Genomic DNA, 20,706 nt, shown 5'->3' on the forward strand with positions numbered 1-20,706 from the left:
TCATTAAAAAAATTCAAATATTGAATATGGCAAATTGGTTGGTATTAAACATTTATGTTAAATATTTCTCTTGAAATCCTTAAAATTTAACATAAAAGTTATGTTAATTTAAATTTATTTTTTTATATAGTAAAATATAATATATAAATAAAACATTAATTACTAGAAAATTCAATATATGATCCACATCTTAGTTTTTATGAAGATTCACACACACATAAAAGAAAATATATAGTTACATACAAGTAGAGGGTATGAAGAATTTTTATGAGAAAAAATAGAATGGGAAAAATCATGTGGTTAATACAATTGAAATAGATTCCATCAAAGTTTGAAGTTAAAAAGATTTATCATTTTGCATAATTGGAGAATACATGGATACAAAAATAGAAAATCTTTTCTAATTCTGGAAAATATTTATAGAAAATATTTTTCATCAGTTCTTGGTTGACATTAATGAAGTATAATGAAATCTATAGGGATGTTGAAAATTGAGCAGCAATGTTTGTGAAGGAAAATAAGGCTTCGTTTGGGACAACGTTCTTATTGTTTTTAAAGTAGTTTTTTAGTACAAAAATTTTAATTTTTATATTAGAAAATTATTTTAAGAAGCAGTAAGAAAGTCGTCCCAAACGAAGCCAAATCTTGACAACAGGAGCAAAACATTAGGAGTCAAAGTTTAAGGGATATTGGGATATTGAAAGCTGGTCTTTGGTTAATTTTGATCAACTACATATATTGAGCAATATTGGTCAGTGATTTTGAATTATTGTGAGCTGACAATTGTGAGTGAGGGAATGACATAAGTAGTTATTGAGATTGATTGTTTTTCATATATAATAGGGATCAAGTGGCCTCACATACAATTTTCAAACATTGATTATTTTATGAATAAATTATATATGCTTATAAGATTTTATGATGCCAAATTACTTGTGTTATTTAATTTGTAAAATTTTTGTTATGTTTTTATATCATATCAAAATCTTATTATCATAAATTTATGAGAAAAATGAAATAATTATGTTTATGCTCAAGCAATGACTTCAAAGGTGTAGACTGGATGGTCAATGTTATTTTTTATGAATGTAAAATCATACAACAACAACAACAAGCCTTTATTCTACTATGCCGGGTTGATTACATGAATCATTTTTCTTTATTGTGTCCTATAAAGAGTCAAATTCTAATTTAAATCTAATAAAGAAATGTTATTTCTAATATTTTTTAATCAAGTATTTTTTGGTCTACATCTATCTTTTTTAACATAAGTCAAATCTAATACATCTACTTTCCTAACCGAGTCATCGGAAGGCCGCTGTTTTATGTGAGCAACATCTAAGACGACTCTCTCTAATCTTATCTTCCACCAGAGCTACTCCAACCTTTTCATGTATATGCTCCTTTTGTATTATGTCTCTAAGAATAAAGCCATTCATCCACCTGAGCATCTTAATGTCTGCAACAGTTAACATAATATTATGCTTCTCTTTTAAGGGCCAACATTATGCACCATAAATCACTACATGTCTCACTACCATCTTATTGGAATTTTCCCTTAAGTTTGAGAGGGACTTTTCTATCACACAACAAGTCTGATGCATTCCTTCATTTCAACCATCCAATTTGAATTATACTAATAATATCCCAATCTATTTCACCATCACACAAAATTATAATTTGAGTAAATATTCCACAATATATCACCAAGCCAAACAAAAATATATCAATGACATTTTTAGGTTGGAATAAAAGTGAAATCACTTAATATTAACGGGCTTTGAAATTATTTAATTTATTTTAAAATAAATATAAATTATGGATACTTATTATTATTTTTTTTTACATTTCACTTTAAATAAATTAAATATGTTTAAATCAAAATTATGTAAAATTATGTACGGGACATTCTTTTTCTATCATTTGGTCGCACCTTGCTTGTCCGCGTTATATTTGTCGGTCTTTCGCGAGCTTCGTTACCACCTGTCGCCTCTGTCCACTTTTCTGGAACCCGCGGACTCACTCTTTTCCAGCTTCTTACGCGCTTACACCAAGTCACTCTCTGCCGCATCGTCTGAAATGCTGAATTTAGGGTTTAGGAAGAGCAGTTTTTCAGTCAAGTGAGCACCTTATTGCTAACAACTTCTCATCTCTTTGGATTTTAGATCATGAGTTCAGATCTAAGGAAGTTACTGTGAGGTTGAGGAAATCCGTCGACGCTTTAATAGTGTAGATTGGAAGTTGGAACAGTTCTAGAATCAAGACTAGATGTTAGTATGGTTGTTTTCACAAAATTTAGTAAAGTCCAATTGAATGTGACCAAGCCCTTGCTGGCGGATGTTGATCTATGGTTCCCTGTGCATTCATTATTTGAGGTGACTGTGTTTCAGCTATTTGAGCTTTGATTGTACATTTGATCTATACGCTGTCAGATTGCTCTATTCCAATCTGAAGCTTAATGCACAGTTTACCCTAGCTATTTTTTTTTCTTATTTGACGAGATTCTGGTTGTGTATATTTGTGGGCCTAGCATGTGGCTCATTAACCGTGTATTCCGAGTCTCTGACCCTAATTTTGACTGGAATTAGGTGAATGAGCTCATTCATGGATGCTCTTGTAGATAACACATTCACTTGTTCAACTATTTTACGGAAGATGCATATGTGGTTCGGCATGGTGGACTTGCATTAGGAGACCTGATTCAAGTGATGCCGAATCTAAACTTTGGTGGCCATTGTTGCTATCCTTTGGCGAGTTCCTGTACCATTCTTGTGGTCAGTTTAAGGATCTTACTGTTTGCATTGAAAGATTGAATGTCATCATGAGCGAGCGTAGTCTGGTTTTAGACTTGCATGTTGACACCTGCTGAAGTATTGCAGTAAATGAAATACAGAGCAAGAAGACTAATAAGGAAGAAGCAGCTTTGTTTGATATTAGTATTCCGTACATATTTACAGCAGTAATGTAAGTATATATATAAAGAGCTTGGAAACAGAAACAGAAAATCAGCCATTAGATGAAAACCTTTAGCCATCAAGGGTGCTGATTGCAAGCTTGATAAAAAGGTCAGAATGCTGCAGCAGTAGTTGTGGCCCAAAAGGTTGAAGATAAGAGCTGGTGATAGGCGATATAAAAGTGCATATCAGTGCTTATTACCCCCCTCAAGTTAACAGTCTTCTCATTTTCAGTTATTAACTTGTGCCACAATTGTTTAAACAAATTAATTGGCAAAACTTTGATGAGGATATCTGAAATTTGATCCATTGTATTGATATGTCGAACTTGGATAGTTTTATTTTTAATGCAATCATGAATGAATTGAAAGTCTATTTCAATTTGTTTGTTCTAGCATGAAAGATCGGAATTTCATGGCTTACTAAACTTTTTAATACTATTTTGAAGATTAAAAAGATGCCAGATGAGTGGAGAACGAGTGTGTTAATTTCTATTTTTAAGAATAAAGGTGATGCACAAGATTATGCGAATTATAGAGGTATTAAGTTAATGTGTCATACTTTAAAACTATGGGAGCGGGTTATGGAGCATAGGTTGCAACGTGATACTAATGTTTCTCAAAATCAATTTGGATTCATGCCGGGTAGGTCGACTATGAAAGCCATACATTTATTAAGAGGTTTGATGGAGAAATATAGAGAAAATAAGGATGATCTACATATGATATTTATTGATTTAGAAAAAGCATATGATAAAGTTCCAAGAGAAGTGCTATGGAGAGTTCTTGAAAAGAAAGGAGTCAATAATGCTTATATTCAAATCATTAAAGATATGTATGCAGGAGCTATTACTTGTGTTCAAACACAAGGTGGACGGACCAAGTATTTCCCTATTTCGGTTGGGTTACATCAAGGATCAGCCTTAAGCCCATATCCTTTTGTTTTAGTCATGGATGTCCTCACTAGACATTTACAAGAGGATGTACCTTGGTGTATGCTTTTTGCTGATGATATTCTTCTTGTTGATAAGACTAGAGAGGGAGTTGAAGGTAAACTTGAATTATGGAGGTCAACTTTAGAGTCTAAAGGTTTTCGCTTGAGTAGATCTAAAACGGAATATATGGAGTGTAATTTTAGTAGTAATATACCTAGTGAGGGGATTGTGACTTTGGGCAATCAAGTCATTAATAAGAGTACACGTTTTAGATATCTTGGATCTATTGTTCAGAGTGATAGTGAAATAGACGGGGATATTATCAGCAGAATTCAAGTTGGATGGTTGAAGTGGAGGAATGCATCGGGCTTGTTATGTGATAGAAATGTACCCATCAAACTTAAGGGAAAATTCTATAAGATGGTAGTGAGGCCTGCAATGCTTTATGGTGCCGAATGTTGGCCATTAAAAGAGAAGCATAATACTAAGTTAAGTGTGGCAGAGATGAGGATGCTCAGGTGGATGAGTGACTTTACCCTTAGAGATAAGATACGAAATGAGCATATACGTGAAAAGGTTGGAGTAGCTCTAGTAGAAGATAAGATTAGAGAGAGTCGCCTTAGATGGTTTGGTCACATAAAACAGCGGCCTTCTGATGACCTGGTTAGGAGAGTAGAGGTATTAGATTTGACTTATGTTAGGAAAGGGAGGGGTAGACCTAAAAAGACTTGGCTAGAAAATATTAGGAATGACCTTTCTTTATTAGATTTAACGAGAATTTGACTTTTAATAGGACACAATGGAGAAAAAGGATTCATGTAGCCGACCCCACGTAGTGGGATAAAGGCTTGTTGTTGTTGTTGTTGTTAGCATGAAAGATCGGATTATTGACAAGCACGATGACTAATATATTGCCACTATAAAGATCAGTTGGTTGAAGAAGGAGAATTTGAAATTCTTGCAGAATATGATGCAACCAAATAAGCTCTATGGGAGCAGTTGCTCATGCCCTATATTAAGCTTTAGTAGGTGATCGAGCAATGGTTTTTAGCTTTTTAACTTGCCAAGAAACTAATGTATTTTTCAAGATAGGCACAATAACCAATTGTTGATTTGTGATCTATAGGATCTCCAACCTAATCTAAAATAGAATATGCATGAAGAATAAGAGTGCTTGATTGAATCGGTTCCTAAGAAATCTTTTGAGAACCTGAAAGTGAGAATTCAGCGGATGCTGCATAAATTGGTAAAGTTTGTTGACTATGAATGCCATGTCATGCCGAGTGATTGCTAAATGCTACAAAGAACCAACAATTTGCCTGTGTGAGCAAGATAAGTGTAAGCTTCATTGCTATCAGTTGAAGTGTGAAACTTGGTGGGCATTAGATAGCAAGTGACTTGCAGGTTGTCATTCCAGCTTTGTACAGCAAATCAACAATATAATTTGATTGAGTGAGATGAAGACCAATAGATGTTTGTTAAACTTGAATACTGAGTAAATAGTGGACAACTACATGATTTTTTAAGCTGAAAAGCTTGATTTAAATCAGCAAGAAGTTGCTGAATAAGAGTTATTATTGCCATTAATAAGATATCATGGACATATATCAAAATACAGGTAGAAAATTGTTCTTGATGGTAGAGTAACAATGAAGGATCTACCATGCTAGTTTGGATGCCAAATTTGAGTAAATGTGTGGAAAAAGTAACTAAACGTTGTTGAGGAGATTGTTTTAAACCCTAAATTGATCCCTTTAGGAGACGAACATAATCCAAATGTTGTGGATCTTGAAAATTGGGTTGTTGAGTCATAGTTAGTGTCATGAAGTGTACCATGTAGGAATGCATTTGAGGGAGCCAATTGCAGTATTTGCCACTTACGGGTCAGTTCCATGATGAGAAGAATGCGAATGGTAGGCAATTTTACAATTGTGCTAAATGTGTTTAAATAGTCTAAATTATATTCTTGCTTAAAGCCTTGAGAAACAAGGCAAGCTTTATGTCTAGCAATTGAACAATCAAAATTATGTTTTGTTTTATAAATTCATTCGCTATCTAAAATATTTTGAGACGTTGAAGGACGAACCAAAGTCTAGGTGCCCTGATTTTGAAGAGCTTCAAACTCTTTTGACATTGCTTGTCAGAAAACAAGCTCTTTGCTAGCTTGAGAATAACAGGTTGGATCCACAAAGGTTAGGACAATGAGACATGATAACTATATGGTTAGGTTTCAAGGAATGAGTTTATTTATTTGTTTGCCTAATGAACGCAATCCAAAAGTTCTTTCTGGATCTAGCATCAATCAAATTATTTATTTGCCTTATGAAAATCCATATTCCCTTGCCTAATGAACCCAACCCTCTGCAAAACACATACAGGTTAGAAGTCAAAAGAAACTAGAAAGAGAAAGAAACAAGATCTTCCTGCACTTTCATGCTTCTTCTATTATTTTTCAAGTGGTTGGAGTTTATGAACTTTGTTAAGGTCTTATTCACCTCGAGTTAGATGATTTAAAGATTTTTCTCATCTTATCCTTCACATTAGCGTGCATTAGTTCATTCAAGAAAACTTCCTCATCTGATACCATGTCTGGGTAAGATCTTCGATTAAATTTTCTTTTGCAAAGATGATTTTTGTCATGCTTCTCTCAGAACTTGTATGAGAAAGGCACCCCCATAATTTCACTAGTGTTTGTTTGAAGTACAAAGACCGATTCGTCTCACAAGTTGAGACAATCAGTTTACAATCAGTTTCTAACAAAGTTACAAAGTTCTGCAAAATACCGCCATTTTCCGAAAATCCGGCAGAGTTCCGACGTATTCAGGCGGCGGGAAGAGCTCCGGCGGTGGTCGAGGAGGAGAGGATTTTCCCTTTCCCCTTTCTCTTCTTCTTTCCTTCTTCTCTCTCTTCACTTGAGTCCCCTTTGTGAAGAATGAGGGCTCTATTTATAGTTTTTCTGGAGTGAAATAGCTCGTAAATAGTCGTGAGATCAGGGGCGAATAGGGAGTGGTCGAATGGACGGCCGATATTGAATCCTACGATCGTGCACCGTTCGTTTGACATTTAAAGGCCTTAGTGATGTCGGAATTCGGCGATCTTGGGCTCGTTGGATTCGTCTCGTCGAGCCGTTCGATTCGAGTATAAGTTTGTTAAAATCAGAGACCGTTTGGTAACTCAAATTGTGATTCAAACCTTCCAACAGCGCTTTGGGTCCTTGATTCGGATCCATTTGGGCTTGGATTGGGTCGAATTCGGTGTCATTGGGTTCATGTTTTCGAGACGCTCAGTTTGACCATAAGCTCGTTGAAATCGGAGTTCAGATGCTCCTGAATTTAATCTTTGAAGTTTCCAACTAGTTTTTAGCGTTGAGATTCATGCCCGATCAAGATAAATTTGTGATGACGTATCAATACTGTTCTTAACAAAGACAAATCCTAGACAACTTTTAAGTCAAACCCAACAATACATACAAAATAAAATTCTAAGTTCAATTGTATTGTTGAGTTCTTCTCAAGTAAAAGTAAAAAAAGAAAACTTTGAGAACTTAGAAGCCAAAGCTAGTCTTACTCCTTGAAAAGTAGGTTTGAACTAAGTTATTCATTTCTGCACTCCTGGCTTCGCATATGGTGGCTAAGAAACGTCTATGAACAACTCTAAAATAGATGGAAAATACTTACATAAGAAAACTTCAACAGTCAAGCCTTAGAATTGCATATTTGTAAAGTCAATTATATAGACGCCGTAGGGGACATATCTCATGTTATGAAAATGAAACACATTGAACTAATTTCCTGTAAGTGACATAAATGATAACTGATATGATGCAAGATATTAAAAACTGTTGCTGAACCTAAGAACTATGAAGTTATTTACCCTAAAATACAATGCACAGGTTAAACACTCTAATTATCAAAGTAGAAACTACTATATTGTCAATCATATTGAAGAACCAAACATAACTCCCTTCTTTACCATCTTAAAAGGGGTTACAATCAAAGAAACAATGAAAAACTAAGCTACAACATACAACATACAACATCAAGCCTTTATCCTACTATATGGGGTCGGCTACATGAATCATTTTTCTCCATTGTGTCCGATTAAGAATTAAATTCTCATTTAAATCTCATAAGGAAATGTCAATTCTAACAATGAAAAACTAAGTTCTTGACAAAATTTCATCAAAGATCCTAAATGAGGCCTAAAATCTCACCCAGTCGTATTGACACTTAGCATATGATAGTTGAAATGACACTTAGAACACCTTGGATTAAAACTTGCTGTGGATTTCGCCAACGGTGTCCCCTTTCCTCTTATTTGTTTATACTTTGTTCAGAATTACTGTCTAAAGCATTTGTGCAGATGGGGCAACAAATTGGGATCAAAATCACTGGAAATTCAAAAAAGATTACACATCTGCTATATGCAGATGATATTCTAGTGTTTGCTGATGTTTCTAGGAAGGTTCCTATGGAGATAAAACAGATTTTCCATTATTACTGTTTTTGGATTGGGCAAAAAGTCAATAAACAAAAGTCTGTTATGATGTCTAGCAAAGTGTGTGTTGGATGGAAGCAGAGAAGAGTTGCCAACATACATTAGATAGCACAGGGAATTGATGCGGAGCATTTTACCACCGGACTCCTGCGGTTTAACTTATTAGCATTACTCAACTTTCTGTTAGTTAGGATGTTTCCACTACCTATATTCCCTTTTTATTCTCTGCTGCCATGTGTTTGCTTTTTAATAGTTTAGCCATTTTAGTCCTTTCCTGTGAAAAAGAATACTTAGGCGATAGGAGGAAGAGGTCAATGCATCTTTGACATTCTCAAAACTCAATTGCTGCTCTTCACCCCACATGAATTTCTTCATTTTCAAAACATCTGTTATCAGAGCCATCAACATACTAAAGCCTTTAATAAATCTTCGGTAAAAATTAGCCAACCCGTGGAAGCTACGGATGTCGGTGAATGACACAGGCGTTGGCCAATCTCGGATGGCCTTAACCTTTGCTGGTTCGGCACTTATGCCCTCACCCGAAATTCTGAAGCCCAAAAATGAAACCATAGCTGTAGCAAATTCACATTTTGTGGTATTCAAATACAACTTATTTCCTCTTAGTGCCTTCAAGATTTCAGTCAAATGGTTTAAATGCTCCTCCAGATTGTGGCTAAAAACCAATATATCATCAAAATACGCAACGCAACAGCGATTTAAAAATGGTTTGAGTACCTCATTCATCACCCGCATAAAGGTTGCAGGAGCATTACATAATCCGAAAGGCATTACCTTCCATTCATAAAGACCTTCCCTTGTTTTAAAAGCTGTTTTCCACTCGTCACCGGCCTGATTCGTATTTGGTGATAGCCGCTGCGAAGATCTAGTTTAGAAAAAACTGAGGAGCCGGCCAGCCTTTCGACCATTTCTTCCATTCGTGGCATAGGAAATCTGAACTTCACAGTTATTTTATTAATTGCCCGACTGTCCATACACATTCTCCAATTACCATCCTTTTTTGGTACCAACAAAACCGGTACGGCACAAGGGCTCAAACTATGTTGTATTAAGTTCTTTTCCAATAGTTCCTCCACTATTTGCTGGTTATACTTAGGCGATAGGAGGAAGAAGGCAAGTTTAGTTTTTCAAGTTTTCTAATACAGAACTTCTGCTTCCAGTGCAGATTTCGGAACAAGCTACTGTTCCATTGAATTTCTCTGTTTTACTTAACGTTTCTAGTGCAGGTTCCTACATCAGGAATGCTCTATTAAAGTATTATTTTTGGATCTCTAATTGATGTTTGGCAGTAACGATTGTTTGCTTAGTCATCTTCAATTGCCCATAGTCGAATTTCATAAGGACAAGCAAGAACCCTCATTTCTCACTATGGAAGAAACTAAAAGAACTACAAAAGCACTTGGAGGAAAAAGCTTGAGAAACACTTGAAGCATTTGATGTTGAAGGATTAAATAATTGAAAAGGTGGCAAGTGAATCCCATAAATGCAGTACCCAATGATTATGTAGAAATAGCAAGCAAATCATATTTTTCGATAGGTATCGCACTATAGGATTGTTCAAATTTATGTTCTAAAAAGTGGACTCAATATTGAATCAAATATTGAGATTTTATATGCGTATACATGCTAGCATGATAGTCTTTTATGCCATAATTAAGGTTCATCTAATGAGATTTTTTCATATTTAATAGAATTTTTTCATATTTTATGCAAATCATTTTTTACTGTTTTTTAAATTAAAAAATTGTGTACAAAATTTTTTTGAGCTATAAATTTTTGTACTTCAAAACTATTTAAAAAAAAACAATAAAAAAGTGTCCCAAATAAAGCATTAGGCTTTGTTTGTTTGGGCGTTTTTTTGCCTTCTCCGTTTGGAAATGGAGAATTTTTTTTGTTGTTGTTTGTTTGTGACACTTTTGCAGAAATACTTTTTGGGAAACTGTAATTTTTGTACTGTTTTAAAAAGATTTAAGGTATTTACTTCTCCGTTTGAAAACTCCGTTTTCTCAAACAATTGTTTTAAAACTGACTTTTATAAAAGGTGGAGAATAACCAAACGAAGCTTTAATCTAAGCTTATAAATATGAGAGATGTGTATTGCTTAACATAGTAATAACAAGCAAATGATGGTATCTAATATTGATGTGCGATCTATAGGAGTAATGCCTTTTGTTATTCTTTGATTGTGAATAATTTTTTTTTTAATGCAAGCATTAGTATAATCAGGAATTTAGAAATTATTCAAGTGCAAAAATTAATACTGGCACTACAGGAAAATTATTCATTACTAGCGGCGATTTCCGGTGGTAAACGTCAATTTTCTGGCGGTTTTAAAACCATCGGAATAAACCTGGTAGAAAATCTAAACTCGAGGTAGATTTCTGACGGTAATATTTTTTGGCAGTTTTTCGATGGCTATTACAGCCGGAAATTACTTAGCCCAAAATCGCTGGAATATTCTGACGCAAATACCGCCGGCTAACTGCCGGTTATTACCGGCGGTCAAACCGCCTGTGTTTCTGGCAGCCAAGGCAAATTAAAATAACCGGTGAGCGCGGGTGCGGGTTTCGGCAAGCGGGAGCGTTCTTTAGATGAACCAAACGAGCCAGGCGAAATGAGAAAAAAAGAGGGGGGTCAGTTTTAGGGCACTTACCAATGACGTTTCCAGCGGTTTACATCATGAAAATACATCATGAAAAAAATTACCAGCGAAACTTCTGGAGGTTTACTCTTTTTTTCGAGCGGTCAAGTCGCCGACAAATAGCGGCAATCAGATCGATGATAATTCCGGTAATCAAATGACCGCTGAAAGTTCCGCCGGTTTTCAGTAAATTTTGTATAGTGTGGAGCATTTCCTCCTTGCTGCTTAGTACAAAATAATAAATAAAAATTATAAATATATAATTATTTTATTGATGTCTGTGTAACACGCATTCCAGGACTTTGTGATAATATCCAATTCAATATTTTAATGCGCAATTAGTTGCGCTGAAACGCAGGAGAATGACATGAGATGACCAAGTTCTTAGCTCTAAGCTGTCTTTTGTTCTGTTTTGTGTTCTGCTAACCTTTCTGATCTCCATTTGTTAATTAAGAAGAGCTGGACTTAGTAATTTCATGAAGAATTTTATTGTTTAACGACATGGAAAAACAAACATAGCCAAACAATTATTAAGTATATTTATTTGCTGCAAAGTTGGGTGCTCGAATGGCCTCCACATGCTTCAGAAAGCTGAAGCAATGTATTGAAAATAGAAAAAAAACTGGTTGCGTTAGTTCTTAGGAGAGAATAATGCGAGGGATTTCTTTAATTTAATGCCACTTAACAGAGCAAACGCAGCTCTCATTGAGCTGTAATTTTTAATCTGGCAAAATAAAAATGTTTCAAAGCATTCTTTAGTGGAGTTACAATATGTATGGACTGTTAGAAAGATGGAATATCATCACCCAATTATACTGAAAGCTACGGAATTAAGTGTCTGTTTGTTTGGATTAATTATTTTGTGCGGACGCCGAACGTCTTCCGAAGATTAATTAGAATGCGTCATGTCACCTCTTTGTTCGGTATCGCGGCTTGGTACTGCTCCATATCACTGACGTGGTGCATTCTGGTTGGTCTCTGGACGATATTCTGCGTACGGTCTCCGCACAGAATAATTTCTCGTTTGTTCGAGTCTTTGAGGTGACTGTAGCTTTTTGTAGAGGTGGATGTGAAGTTATTATGAGGAAAATAATTTTTTTTAGAGCTGTTGTGGGTATTAAAAATTTATTTTTTTTTCTTTTTAATTGGATAACATTCTGGTTGCATCCATCATATATTAACAAATATAATCATAAAAAGCAGTTTCTTAGCCCCAATTTTTTTAGAAAGTAGTACTAAAGCAATGGCAAGTTATAAGCATAATACTTTTCTAAAAAAATAGAGCTCTTAGAAAGTTGATCCAAAAAAATCCAAATTTAGGCTTCGTTTGGCGGCTTTCATACTGCTTCTTGAAGAATTTTTTTAGTACGTAAATTTTATTTGTTGTACTAAAAAGTTATTTTAAAAAGTATTAAGAATGTTGTCCCAAACGAAACCTTAAGATCTCTTTATGCAAGTCGAGCTTTTTGTAAAGATGACCATGATATTATTGTGGAAAAAATAAATATTTAAAAATTGTTATATATATATTAGCTTAATTTCTTATGTTTAATAGATATTAGTAGATCTGAGTCTGACTAAAAAAAAACTAAGCTTTTTATAATAGAATTTTAAAAAAAAAATAACCTAGAAAATAGTAGCCTAATAGAGGTGTGATTGTAGTCTGAATGAAGAAAAAAAAAAAAAAAAAAACTGCTCCAAACAAAATCAATGATTATAATTTTTTATAAAGATGATTACAAAGTAGGAGAACAAAAATAACTTTCATGAAAGCTGATGAGAACATAGTAGTTTTAAGAATTTTGATCTTCTCTCTGATTTTTTCTTCTAAAATATCCCAAATTTTTTTATGTTAAGATTTCTGGTCCATCAAAACCATGCATAAAGATAGAGATAAACTCAAATTTCTCTAAACGAACTTTTTAAAACTCTGGATAATCGATCAAAATTTAATTTTTATATTTTAAAAAAGAAAAAAAATACAATTATGAAGTTTAAAAATAGTCAACACCTAAAATATTATATTTTAATTAAATAAGCTTAATCAACTCAATTTACATGCCCTTAATGCATGTCCACTTCACATGTATGACAAACTTAATACAATAAGAAAATTAGGCCGAAATTACATCATCTTTAGGAGTGTCAAATACGACCCAAAAATTCGACTCAAATCCGACACGAATATTTCGAGTAAGGGTCAACCCGGATCTGAAATGGGTCGGGTTCGGGTACATCAAATCGATCAGTTTCAAAAATCGGGTCGGATTCAGATTGACCCAGTAACCCGATTGACCGGGAAACCCGAGATTGACCAATTGTGGCCCATTTTTACTCGAAAATCAGATATTAACCCATTTTTTGACTCGAAATTAGCAATTTTTTGTCTGTACCGGGTCATTAGGGTCGTGTCTGGTTGACCCGGACCCAAAGCTGGTCGGATTCAGGTCCAAAAAATCGGCCCGTTTACAAAAACGGATCTGATTCGAGTTGATCCGAATAGTACCTGATTAGTTCTGAGTTCAACCCAAATCCAACGACCCGTTATCTGAAATTGTACCCCTAATCATCTTTATGCTAGAAAATGAGCAATGCATGCTCTACCATCCAAATGTATCCATTTTACAATATTGATATGATGTTAAAAATTTAATGAATGAATAGTACACTCTGAAATTTAATAATGTTTGTTAAAACTATATTGACTGAGTAGGACTGATAAAATCTATATAAATGGAGGTTTACCGGCCTTTCACCTACATCGACTTCTTATCCCTCTCCTAAAGCTCCATGGCTTACCTATCTGTTACTAACGGCATCAACTTCCTCGTCGGCATGGCGTTTATTGCCGTCTTCCTTCTCATTGCAACAGCCATAATCATTCTTGTTCCCTCTCCACTGCATGAGCTTGAAGCCTTTCTCATTACTGCAGGACTTAAGACATATAAAGGGAGAAGAGAAGAGTTGAATCGCCGGATTCCGGTCAGCAGATACCAAAGAAGGGAGGAAAATCAGCTTGCCGGGGAATGCTCTGTTTGCCTGTCTGAACTCGTCGACGGCGATGAAGTCCGGCGGCTTCCGGCTTGCAAGCATGTATTTCATGTTGGTTGCATTGATGTGTGGCTTCTCAGGCATGATAATTGCCCGCTGTGTAGGGCAGAGGCGCTTGAGAGCTCATTGGATACGTCCAAAATTTTTTAAGGAGGATCTTGTGAGCTCATTGATCACTGAAGAGGCGGAGCTAGGAAGAGCTCAGGGAGGCTAATTATTCATTCTATTTTTTTTTTTTCATAGAAAAATAAAATTTTAACTATTTTGTCTATCTACCATAACTAGAGTTGATCAAATTCTAGGAAAATATTTTCTTTTTTATTTCATACATAAAATTATGTATTTTACAATTCTATTTCGCCCACCGTCAAAAAAAGTGGCTGATTTCATCCCTGCTAGGGGGTGAATTTATCATTGTATTAGTTTGATTAACGAGAAGAAATATCAGAGAAGTTGGGTGTTGTTAGAGTTGAGAAATTGATCTGGAAGACTGTTTAGTAATCTCAATTGATTGTATTTTTTTTGTTAGATTTTACAAGTTTAATTAGATAAATAAACTGAAGCAGGTGAAAGGATATACAATTTTTCACATAAAAAATATGAAAAACTCTTGAGACTTTGGCTAAGGTTTAGTTTAGGATGACTTTTTTACTCTTTCTTAGAATATTTTTCTAATACAAAAATTTTAAGAAACAGTAAGAAAGCCGTCTCAAACGAAGCCTGAGTTGAATGACTCTTACTATTTAGTGGAAACTCGGGTCCAGAAGCAGCGGAAGTTATGACTATTATAACAATTAGACTTTGTTTGGAATAATTTTTAAGTACTTTCATTTAAAAAAATTAATAAAAAAATAATGTGTACTTGAAAGATAAATTTTTTTATTGTTTTTAGAAAGTTATTTTTGAAAAAAAATATATTTTTGAATGAGTTTTCAAAAATAAAAACTGAAAATTTGAAGGAGCCCCAAACAAAACGTTGGACAAGTGGCGGTTTGTAGGTGGGTGGGGTGAATTTCAATTTTTTCTAGATTGAGAAAACTCTAACGCGGTTATATATATTTGATTTAAACATTTTATTATTAAATTCTCTTATAATAATGTATATTATGGAAGCTTCGCCATCTTAAGTTTTGGATAAATTCTGTCGCGCATTCTCATTAGAAATCTTAATTCTATCACTACAACTAAGTCAATGATATGAAGCATGATATTTGGCAAAAAATCAAATATCTATTGTTGTCGAGTTGAATTATGCTTAAAGTGACGAGGGAATCAAAAGCTGGGTGAGAATAGAGATTTCACAATCTGAATTACAGGATTTAGCATGGTAGCTTAAAACTTTTATTCTTCCGTGTATCATGTCTAGGAGAGATTATTATGTGAAGAGTCCGAACATAGAAGTAGAGAACCGTTTGGTTTTGTGATCGTGAACAGTAACTGCGCTTTTATTGTTCACGATTACAAAACCGAACGGTTCTCTGCGTCCGGACTCCGCACGTAATAATCTCTCCATCTCTAGGGGCGTAATAATTCATCACGGATATCATAGATAAAGTATCTCACTCTTTAACCCTTTGATAAGTTGGAGGATCAAAATACTCTTCACCCAAGGGCATTTTGGTCTAGTGCAAATCTCAAAGATGTGGTATCACCTCCATCCACCATCCATCTTAACAAAAGTGCTAAACTAGTTTCACCATCATCTTTATAAATACTCCCTTATAAATGAAGGTAAAAAACTTCTCTCATTCTACCATCAAAGCGGGAAGGCTTTCCTATAGATTCTTATGCTTCTATCTTGTCACTGAATTGACTTTGCTTCTCTCTTTTGGATTCTCGGTGGTGCACTAGGACATTGGATACTTGGAGTTACTGGCTTTCCGTTCGTTGAGAAGAGTTACCAAGGATTGGATGATGGATGCTAAGGGCTTGATTGTAGAAGGAGACAATTTTAATGTCATTAGGCATTTACAGAACTCGGTTTGTCTTGACAATCGAGCGGTGGACCAATCAATGAGAGAGGACTTGGAATTTTTGAAGGAGTTTGATGTAATTCTATTTCATTTTGTTAATAGAAGTTATAACAAGTTAGCTCATTGGTGTGCTAATTATGTTTTGAAAGGTGATTTCTTTTGGGATGTTCTAGAAGTTAATAATATTCCTCTTATTTTTTATTCTTTGTTAAAGAAGGAAAGTGATAGGATAGATATCACTTAGTTTTTTGTTCTTGTTTTCTTTCTTGCTTTTAATGCAATTGGTAGTTTCATAAAAAAAAAAAAAAGAATTGGCTTTGCTCCCAACACATCACAAGTAACATTAAAAAATTATTACTATGTATAAATAGGTTTTTTTTCCAATTGACCCCCCAATACAATATTTATTACACAATTCCTAATAAATCTCAAGATGCTTATACATTAGCATTGAAAATATTGTGCATATTGTAGTAACAAATCTATGATTATATAGAAAGAGGAGTGCAAGTGTGTGTATTTATATGAAATATGATTATACTATGTTGTTTTTCTCTTTAAGAAAATAAATTTAAATTTGCATAATTAGAATGACTAGATGAGTAACAGTCACGAGACTTTGGTTAGCTATACTCGGATAAATAAGAGAAGTGTGGAGAAATTTTGGGAGTTAATTTTGATATTTTAGTAATTTAGCAATTTTTGTAGATATTCTTTGGTAATTTTCATCATATATATATATATATATTTGAAAATTGTGAATTTTGATGTACTTTTAGGATTTATTAAATGCCTAAACAATACATCACAATAAATCAAGTTTTGATATGAGTTGAAAGCCTCAACCTAATACAAATTCTTTGAAAGAAACCAAGGCCCTCTAATTCTTTAGGCATTCAAATAATCTAAAATCGCCACCAATTGCTCCACACATGTGAAATTTTGGTTAATTTTAATCTGCCCTTTGAATTACAATAGAATTCCCCATAAAAGAGAGCCGATGAGAACTGAAGATATGTAATGAATGAGTAATTAGTATTTCTTTAGAAAAATAAAAATAATATAATTCACATTGAAAAAGACATGCAAATTAATTTATAATAGTTTTTTTTTTTGTAGATTTTTTTCTCTTTCTTAGAGTAAGGAATTATGTAAGGTTTATTTAGTTTTGAGTTCAGGTTCTTCATAAGAGAAAGATCATATGAAGTCGAGCTCCAAAAAAACTCTTGATCAAAAAATCATAGTTAATATTTCAAATATCATAGAAAGCTCTTAAAGGAAAGAGTTTAAGAATATTAAGAGGAAGCACTCAACATAAATGAAGGATGATATGTGGAGTCCAAAAAAAGAAACATAAGATGTTTTGGCCTTGAGAGACTTAGGCTTCGTTTAGGATGGTTTTCTTACTGTTTCTTAAAGCAACTTTCTAGTGTAAAATTTTTAATTTTTATACTAGAAAGTTGCTTTAAGAAGCACTAAGAAAGCCATCCCAAACGAAGCCTTAGAATGCTTAAAGATATTGTCATATAAGTAGGCTCATTAGCATTCTATGGAGCATTTTTATGAATACTAACAATTGGATTAGGACTCTATCATCAGACTATCCAAAATTAGGATTTAGATTGATATATTTGGTCAATACCCTCAACTACTAATAATTGGAAAATTCTATTCATGTTAAATCAAGTTGTCTAATTATTAAAAAGAAAAATTATTAGCCCTCATAGCATAAAATCATGTATGGCCAACCAATCATTTGAGATAAAACTATGATGAATTTTCAATAATATTTGTTTTGAAAGCATGTAAATTAAAAAAAAAATCAGCCTCTCACATGACAACAAAACAAGCTAAAGAATCATAATGTTGTAGGAATCATCACAAATGCTAAAATCATTTTTCGTTAGTTCTTAGGACAATAATTCCAGTAGAAGATGCCAATGATTTTCTTAGTTTAAAAATAAATAATAAATATTATTAGTGGCGCATTTTAATAAATAATCATTAAATTAATCAATTATCCTTGTCTTTCATTACTAAAAAATAATTAATTTAAATTTTCATATCTTATTAACCTACAAGTTGGTAGTTTAAACTTTGAAGGACTTCTCATACACAAAATTATTGGATTGGTTCCCCGACCTTTTATCTAATGATTTTTCTATCTAAATTCTATCGACATTAAAAACTATTTTTGTCTTTTAGTAATTAAAATTATGAAAAGCATATTACTCTTCTTATGGTAAAAAAGTAATGGAAATTATAAAAATAATACTATTCTTATTAATAAAAGATCTAACGTATTCTTTTTGCATTATTGTTATCTTCCTTTCTCCCATATTGCAACATTCATGCAGATCCTAGTCTATTTTAATAGCCTATATATTCACACAATATTTGTATGGTGTTAGGCATTGATATAAAAGAGCGTTGTATCTATAATGAAATCCCAGATGGACCCAAGGGAGCAAGGCTAAAAAATGTGTTTATCGAGAGCATGGGCAAAGTTTTATCAACTAGAAAGTACTAAAATTGTAAATTAATAGATAAAAGTTGTTAGTCAAAGAAGTGTGCTTAGATGGTATTAGATAAGAGTGTTGTCAAATAGAGATGCCACCAAATAAACAGATTTTAAATGCATAGTTAGGCTAAGATTGGGACTAGCAAGTTGCAACCAATAAAAAAGGAAGGATCTATGGGGATACTAGTTGGTAGGAAGTTTTTTGCTGAAGGTGATTAGAAGGAAGCCAATGCCTTAGTTCCAATTTTGAGATATGAATGCCATATAACAAGGGATTCTAATTTGAAATCAATTAACAAAAGGTATCCCTAAGAGGACACTATCTGACAAAAGAGATGTCTAGGAAGGAAACCTAGCTATGAGGGATCCCATAAGACCAGCATTGAGAAATCGATGTCAAGCAATGTATAATTAGTCAAAGACATTGGGGTAGTTGTTATAAGCCAATAATATCAAGATGGAGGATGGCTAAAAGTTTAAGAGGATAATGTCAGGAGACGACATTGGTGGCTAGCACCAAGGCTCAAACTGCTAAAGCAAAGTCTTGGGCCATAATAGGCAATGACAAGGTTTTCCCAGAGGCTAAGAGGGAGCCATCAAGGGGTTTGGCAATTAGTGATGGGGGCCAACTTGAAAGGTGCTTAGATGTTGATGTCGAAAGGCAACATCAAAAGTGGACCAAAAGGATGGCAAGATGACGTTGAGAGAGATAACACCTGACATGAATTACCAGTTAATCTAGACTGAGAGGTTGGGACTTTTTTTTTATTTTCTCTAAGAGAACTTGAGAGATTGTTAGGCCATCTTTGAAGGGTTTAAGGCAATGATGGCTAGTCAAGGAAGTGACTGTTAAGTTCCTAATAGTCTTGATAAAGGTCAAGGTTGCCTATGTAGGCTACAATGTTTGGCTTTTGGCATGAAATAAACTAACTAAAATGTAAATTTTGTTTTAGGTCAACTAATCTAAGGCTCGACTTTGGGCCAAAGTTAGGGTATCTTCTTGATCCATTAAAGGGGCTAAATCCACTTACTAAGCTGAGATGACAGGGAGGCTTTCTAAATCCTACCTAAGTCAGTCCTAGGACTAAGGGGAATGGATGAGATTAGGGTTATATGATTGTCATACCCCAAGGTCTAATGAAAGAATTAAACATAACCTAATTGAACAATGTAAATTTTCATATATACTAGAGCCACTAAATATCCAAAATTATACGAGAATCAAAGATTTATATAATCATAATTCACTTTCTTTTAAAAAATGATCATTTACAATAGTCTAAAATACATGTAGAACATCAAAGTACATAGATGAAAATTAGATTGTCAAAAGAATACCTCTAATGAACTAGCTCCTAATGAACTCCAAACTTATCAACTTCTACTTAGCTACACTTTTTCCTTTTCCTAAAATAAAAGATAATTTATAGAGTGAGAAACTACTTGCTCAGTAAGCTATCCCAAATCCTATCAAAGAACTCAAAGCCTATATTTGTATTTATATAAATAAAAATGTTAACATTGAGTTTGTTTGTACATATATTTTTAACTTTATCATAAATGAGACATATATGTTTCTTGAACTTGGACATGTATCAGAAACATAAAATTGAACATAACTTGGGTATTACTTGAACTTTCTTGCTAACATCAAAAATAGCATTTTTAACAAAAGTGTCAATATTCATTACTTAATGAACTAGTAATACAATATGTGAAATATGATGCACATGTCTTGATATCTGTTTATTACTCTACTTCCATTTATACCTCTTTGTTGACCAACACCTGCATAAGGCAGATGGAGTAGACCAATGCAAGCCCGATTTCTCTTATAATTATACTTGATCATATCACACATGCATAAGATAGATGGAGGAAATAAAACAGAAACATGTAAGAACCCTTGTAACAGTACTTGTAGTGCATTTGAGTATCCCTCACATCGCAACTTCCACCATATGATCACACACACACACACACATGACCTCAAGGAACACGTGTGTGTGTGAACATGTATGAATTGCCACATGCATGAAATTTTAGAAGAGAACACATATGAATTTTACATGCATTCTCAGTATTTTCTAATTTTAAAATTAGTCATAGGAGATATT

At 33.8% G+C, this 20,706-nt stretch overlaps 2 protein-coding genes across 2 annotated transcripts; one reads left to right on the plus strand and one right to left on the minus strand.

The window, feature by feature from the left end:
• Positions 1 to 8,631: 8,631 nt before the first annotated feature.
• LOC110095518 (uncharacterized mitochondrial protein AtMg00860-like) lies at positions 8,632 to 9,320 on the minus strand. Its single transcript, XM_020821101.1, has 2 exons — positions 9,178 to 9,320; positions 8,632 to 9,058 (listed from the first exon to the last, which is right to left on the minus strand). Exons 1-2 carry the CDS (start codon positions 9,318 to 9,320, stop codon positions 8,632 to 8,634), a joined length of 570 nt encoding a protein of 189 aa, XP_020676760.1.
• A 4,514-nt stretch (positions 9,321 to 13,834) lies between these two features.
• On the plus strand, positions 13,835 to 14,245 carry LOC110095517 (RING-H2 finger protein ATL74-like). The gene has a single exon (XM_020821100.1). The coding sequence runs from the start codon at positions 13,835 to 13,837 to the stop codon at positions 14,243 to 14,245; it is 411 nt and encodes a 136-aa protein (XP_020676759.1).
• Positions 14,246 to 20,706: the final 6,461 nt, after the last annotated feature.

Source organism: Dendrobium catenatum, unplaced genomic scaffold (genome assembly GCF_001605985.2).
Source record: "Dendrobium catenatum unplaced genomic scaffold, ASM160598v2 fragScaff_scaffold_827, whole genome shotgun sequence".
Classification (NCBI taxonomy): domain Eukaryota; kingdom Viridiplantae; phylum Streptophyta; class Magnoliopsida; order Asparagales; family Orchidaceae; genus Dendrobium; species Dendrobium catenatum.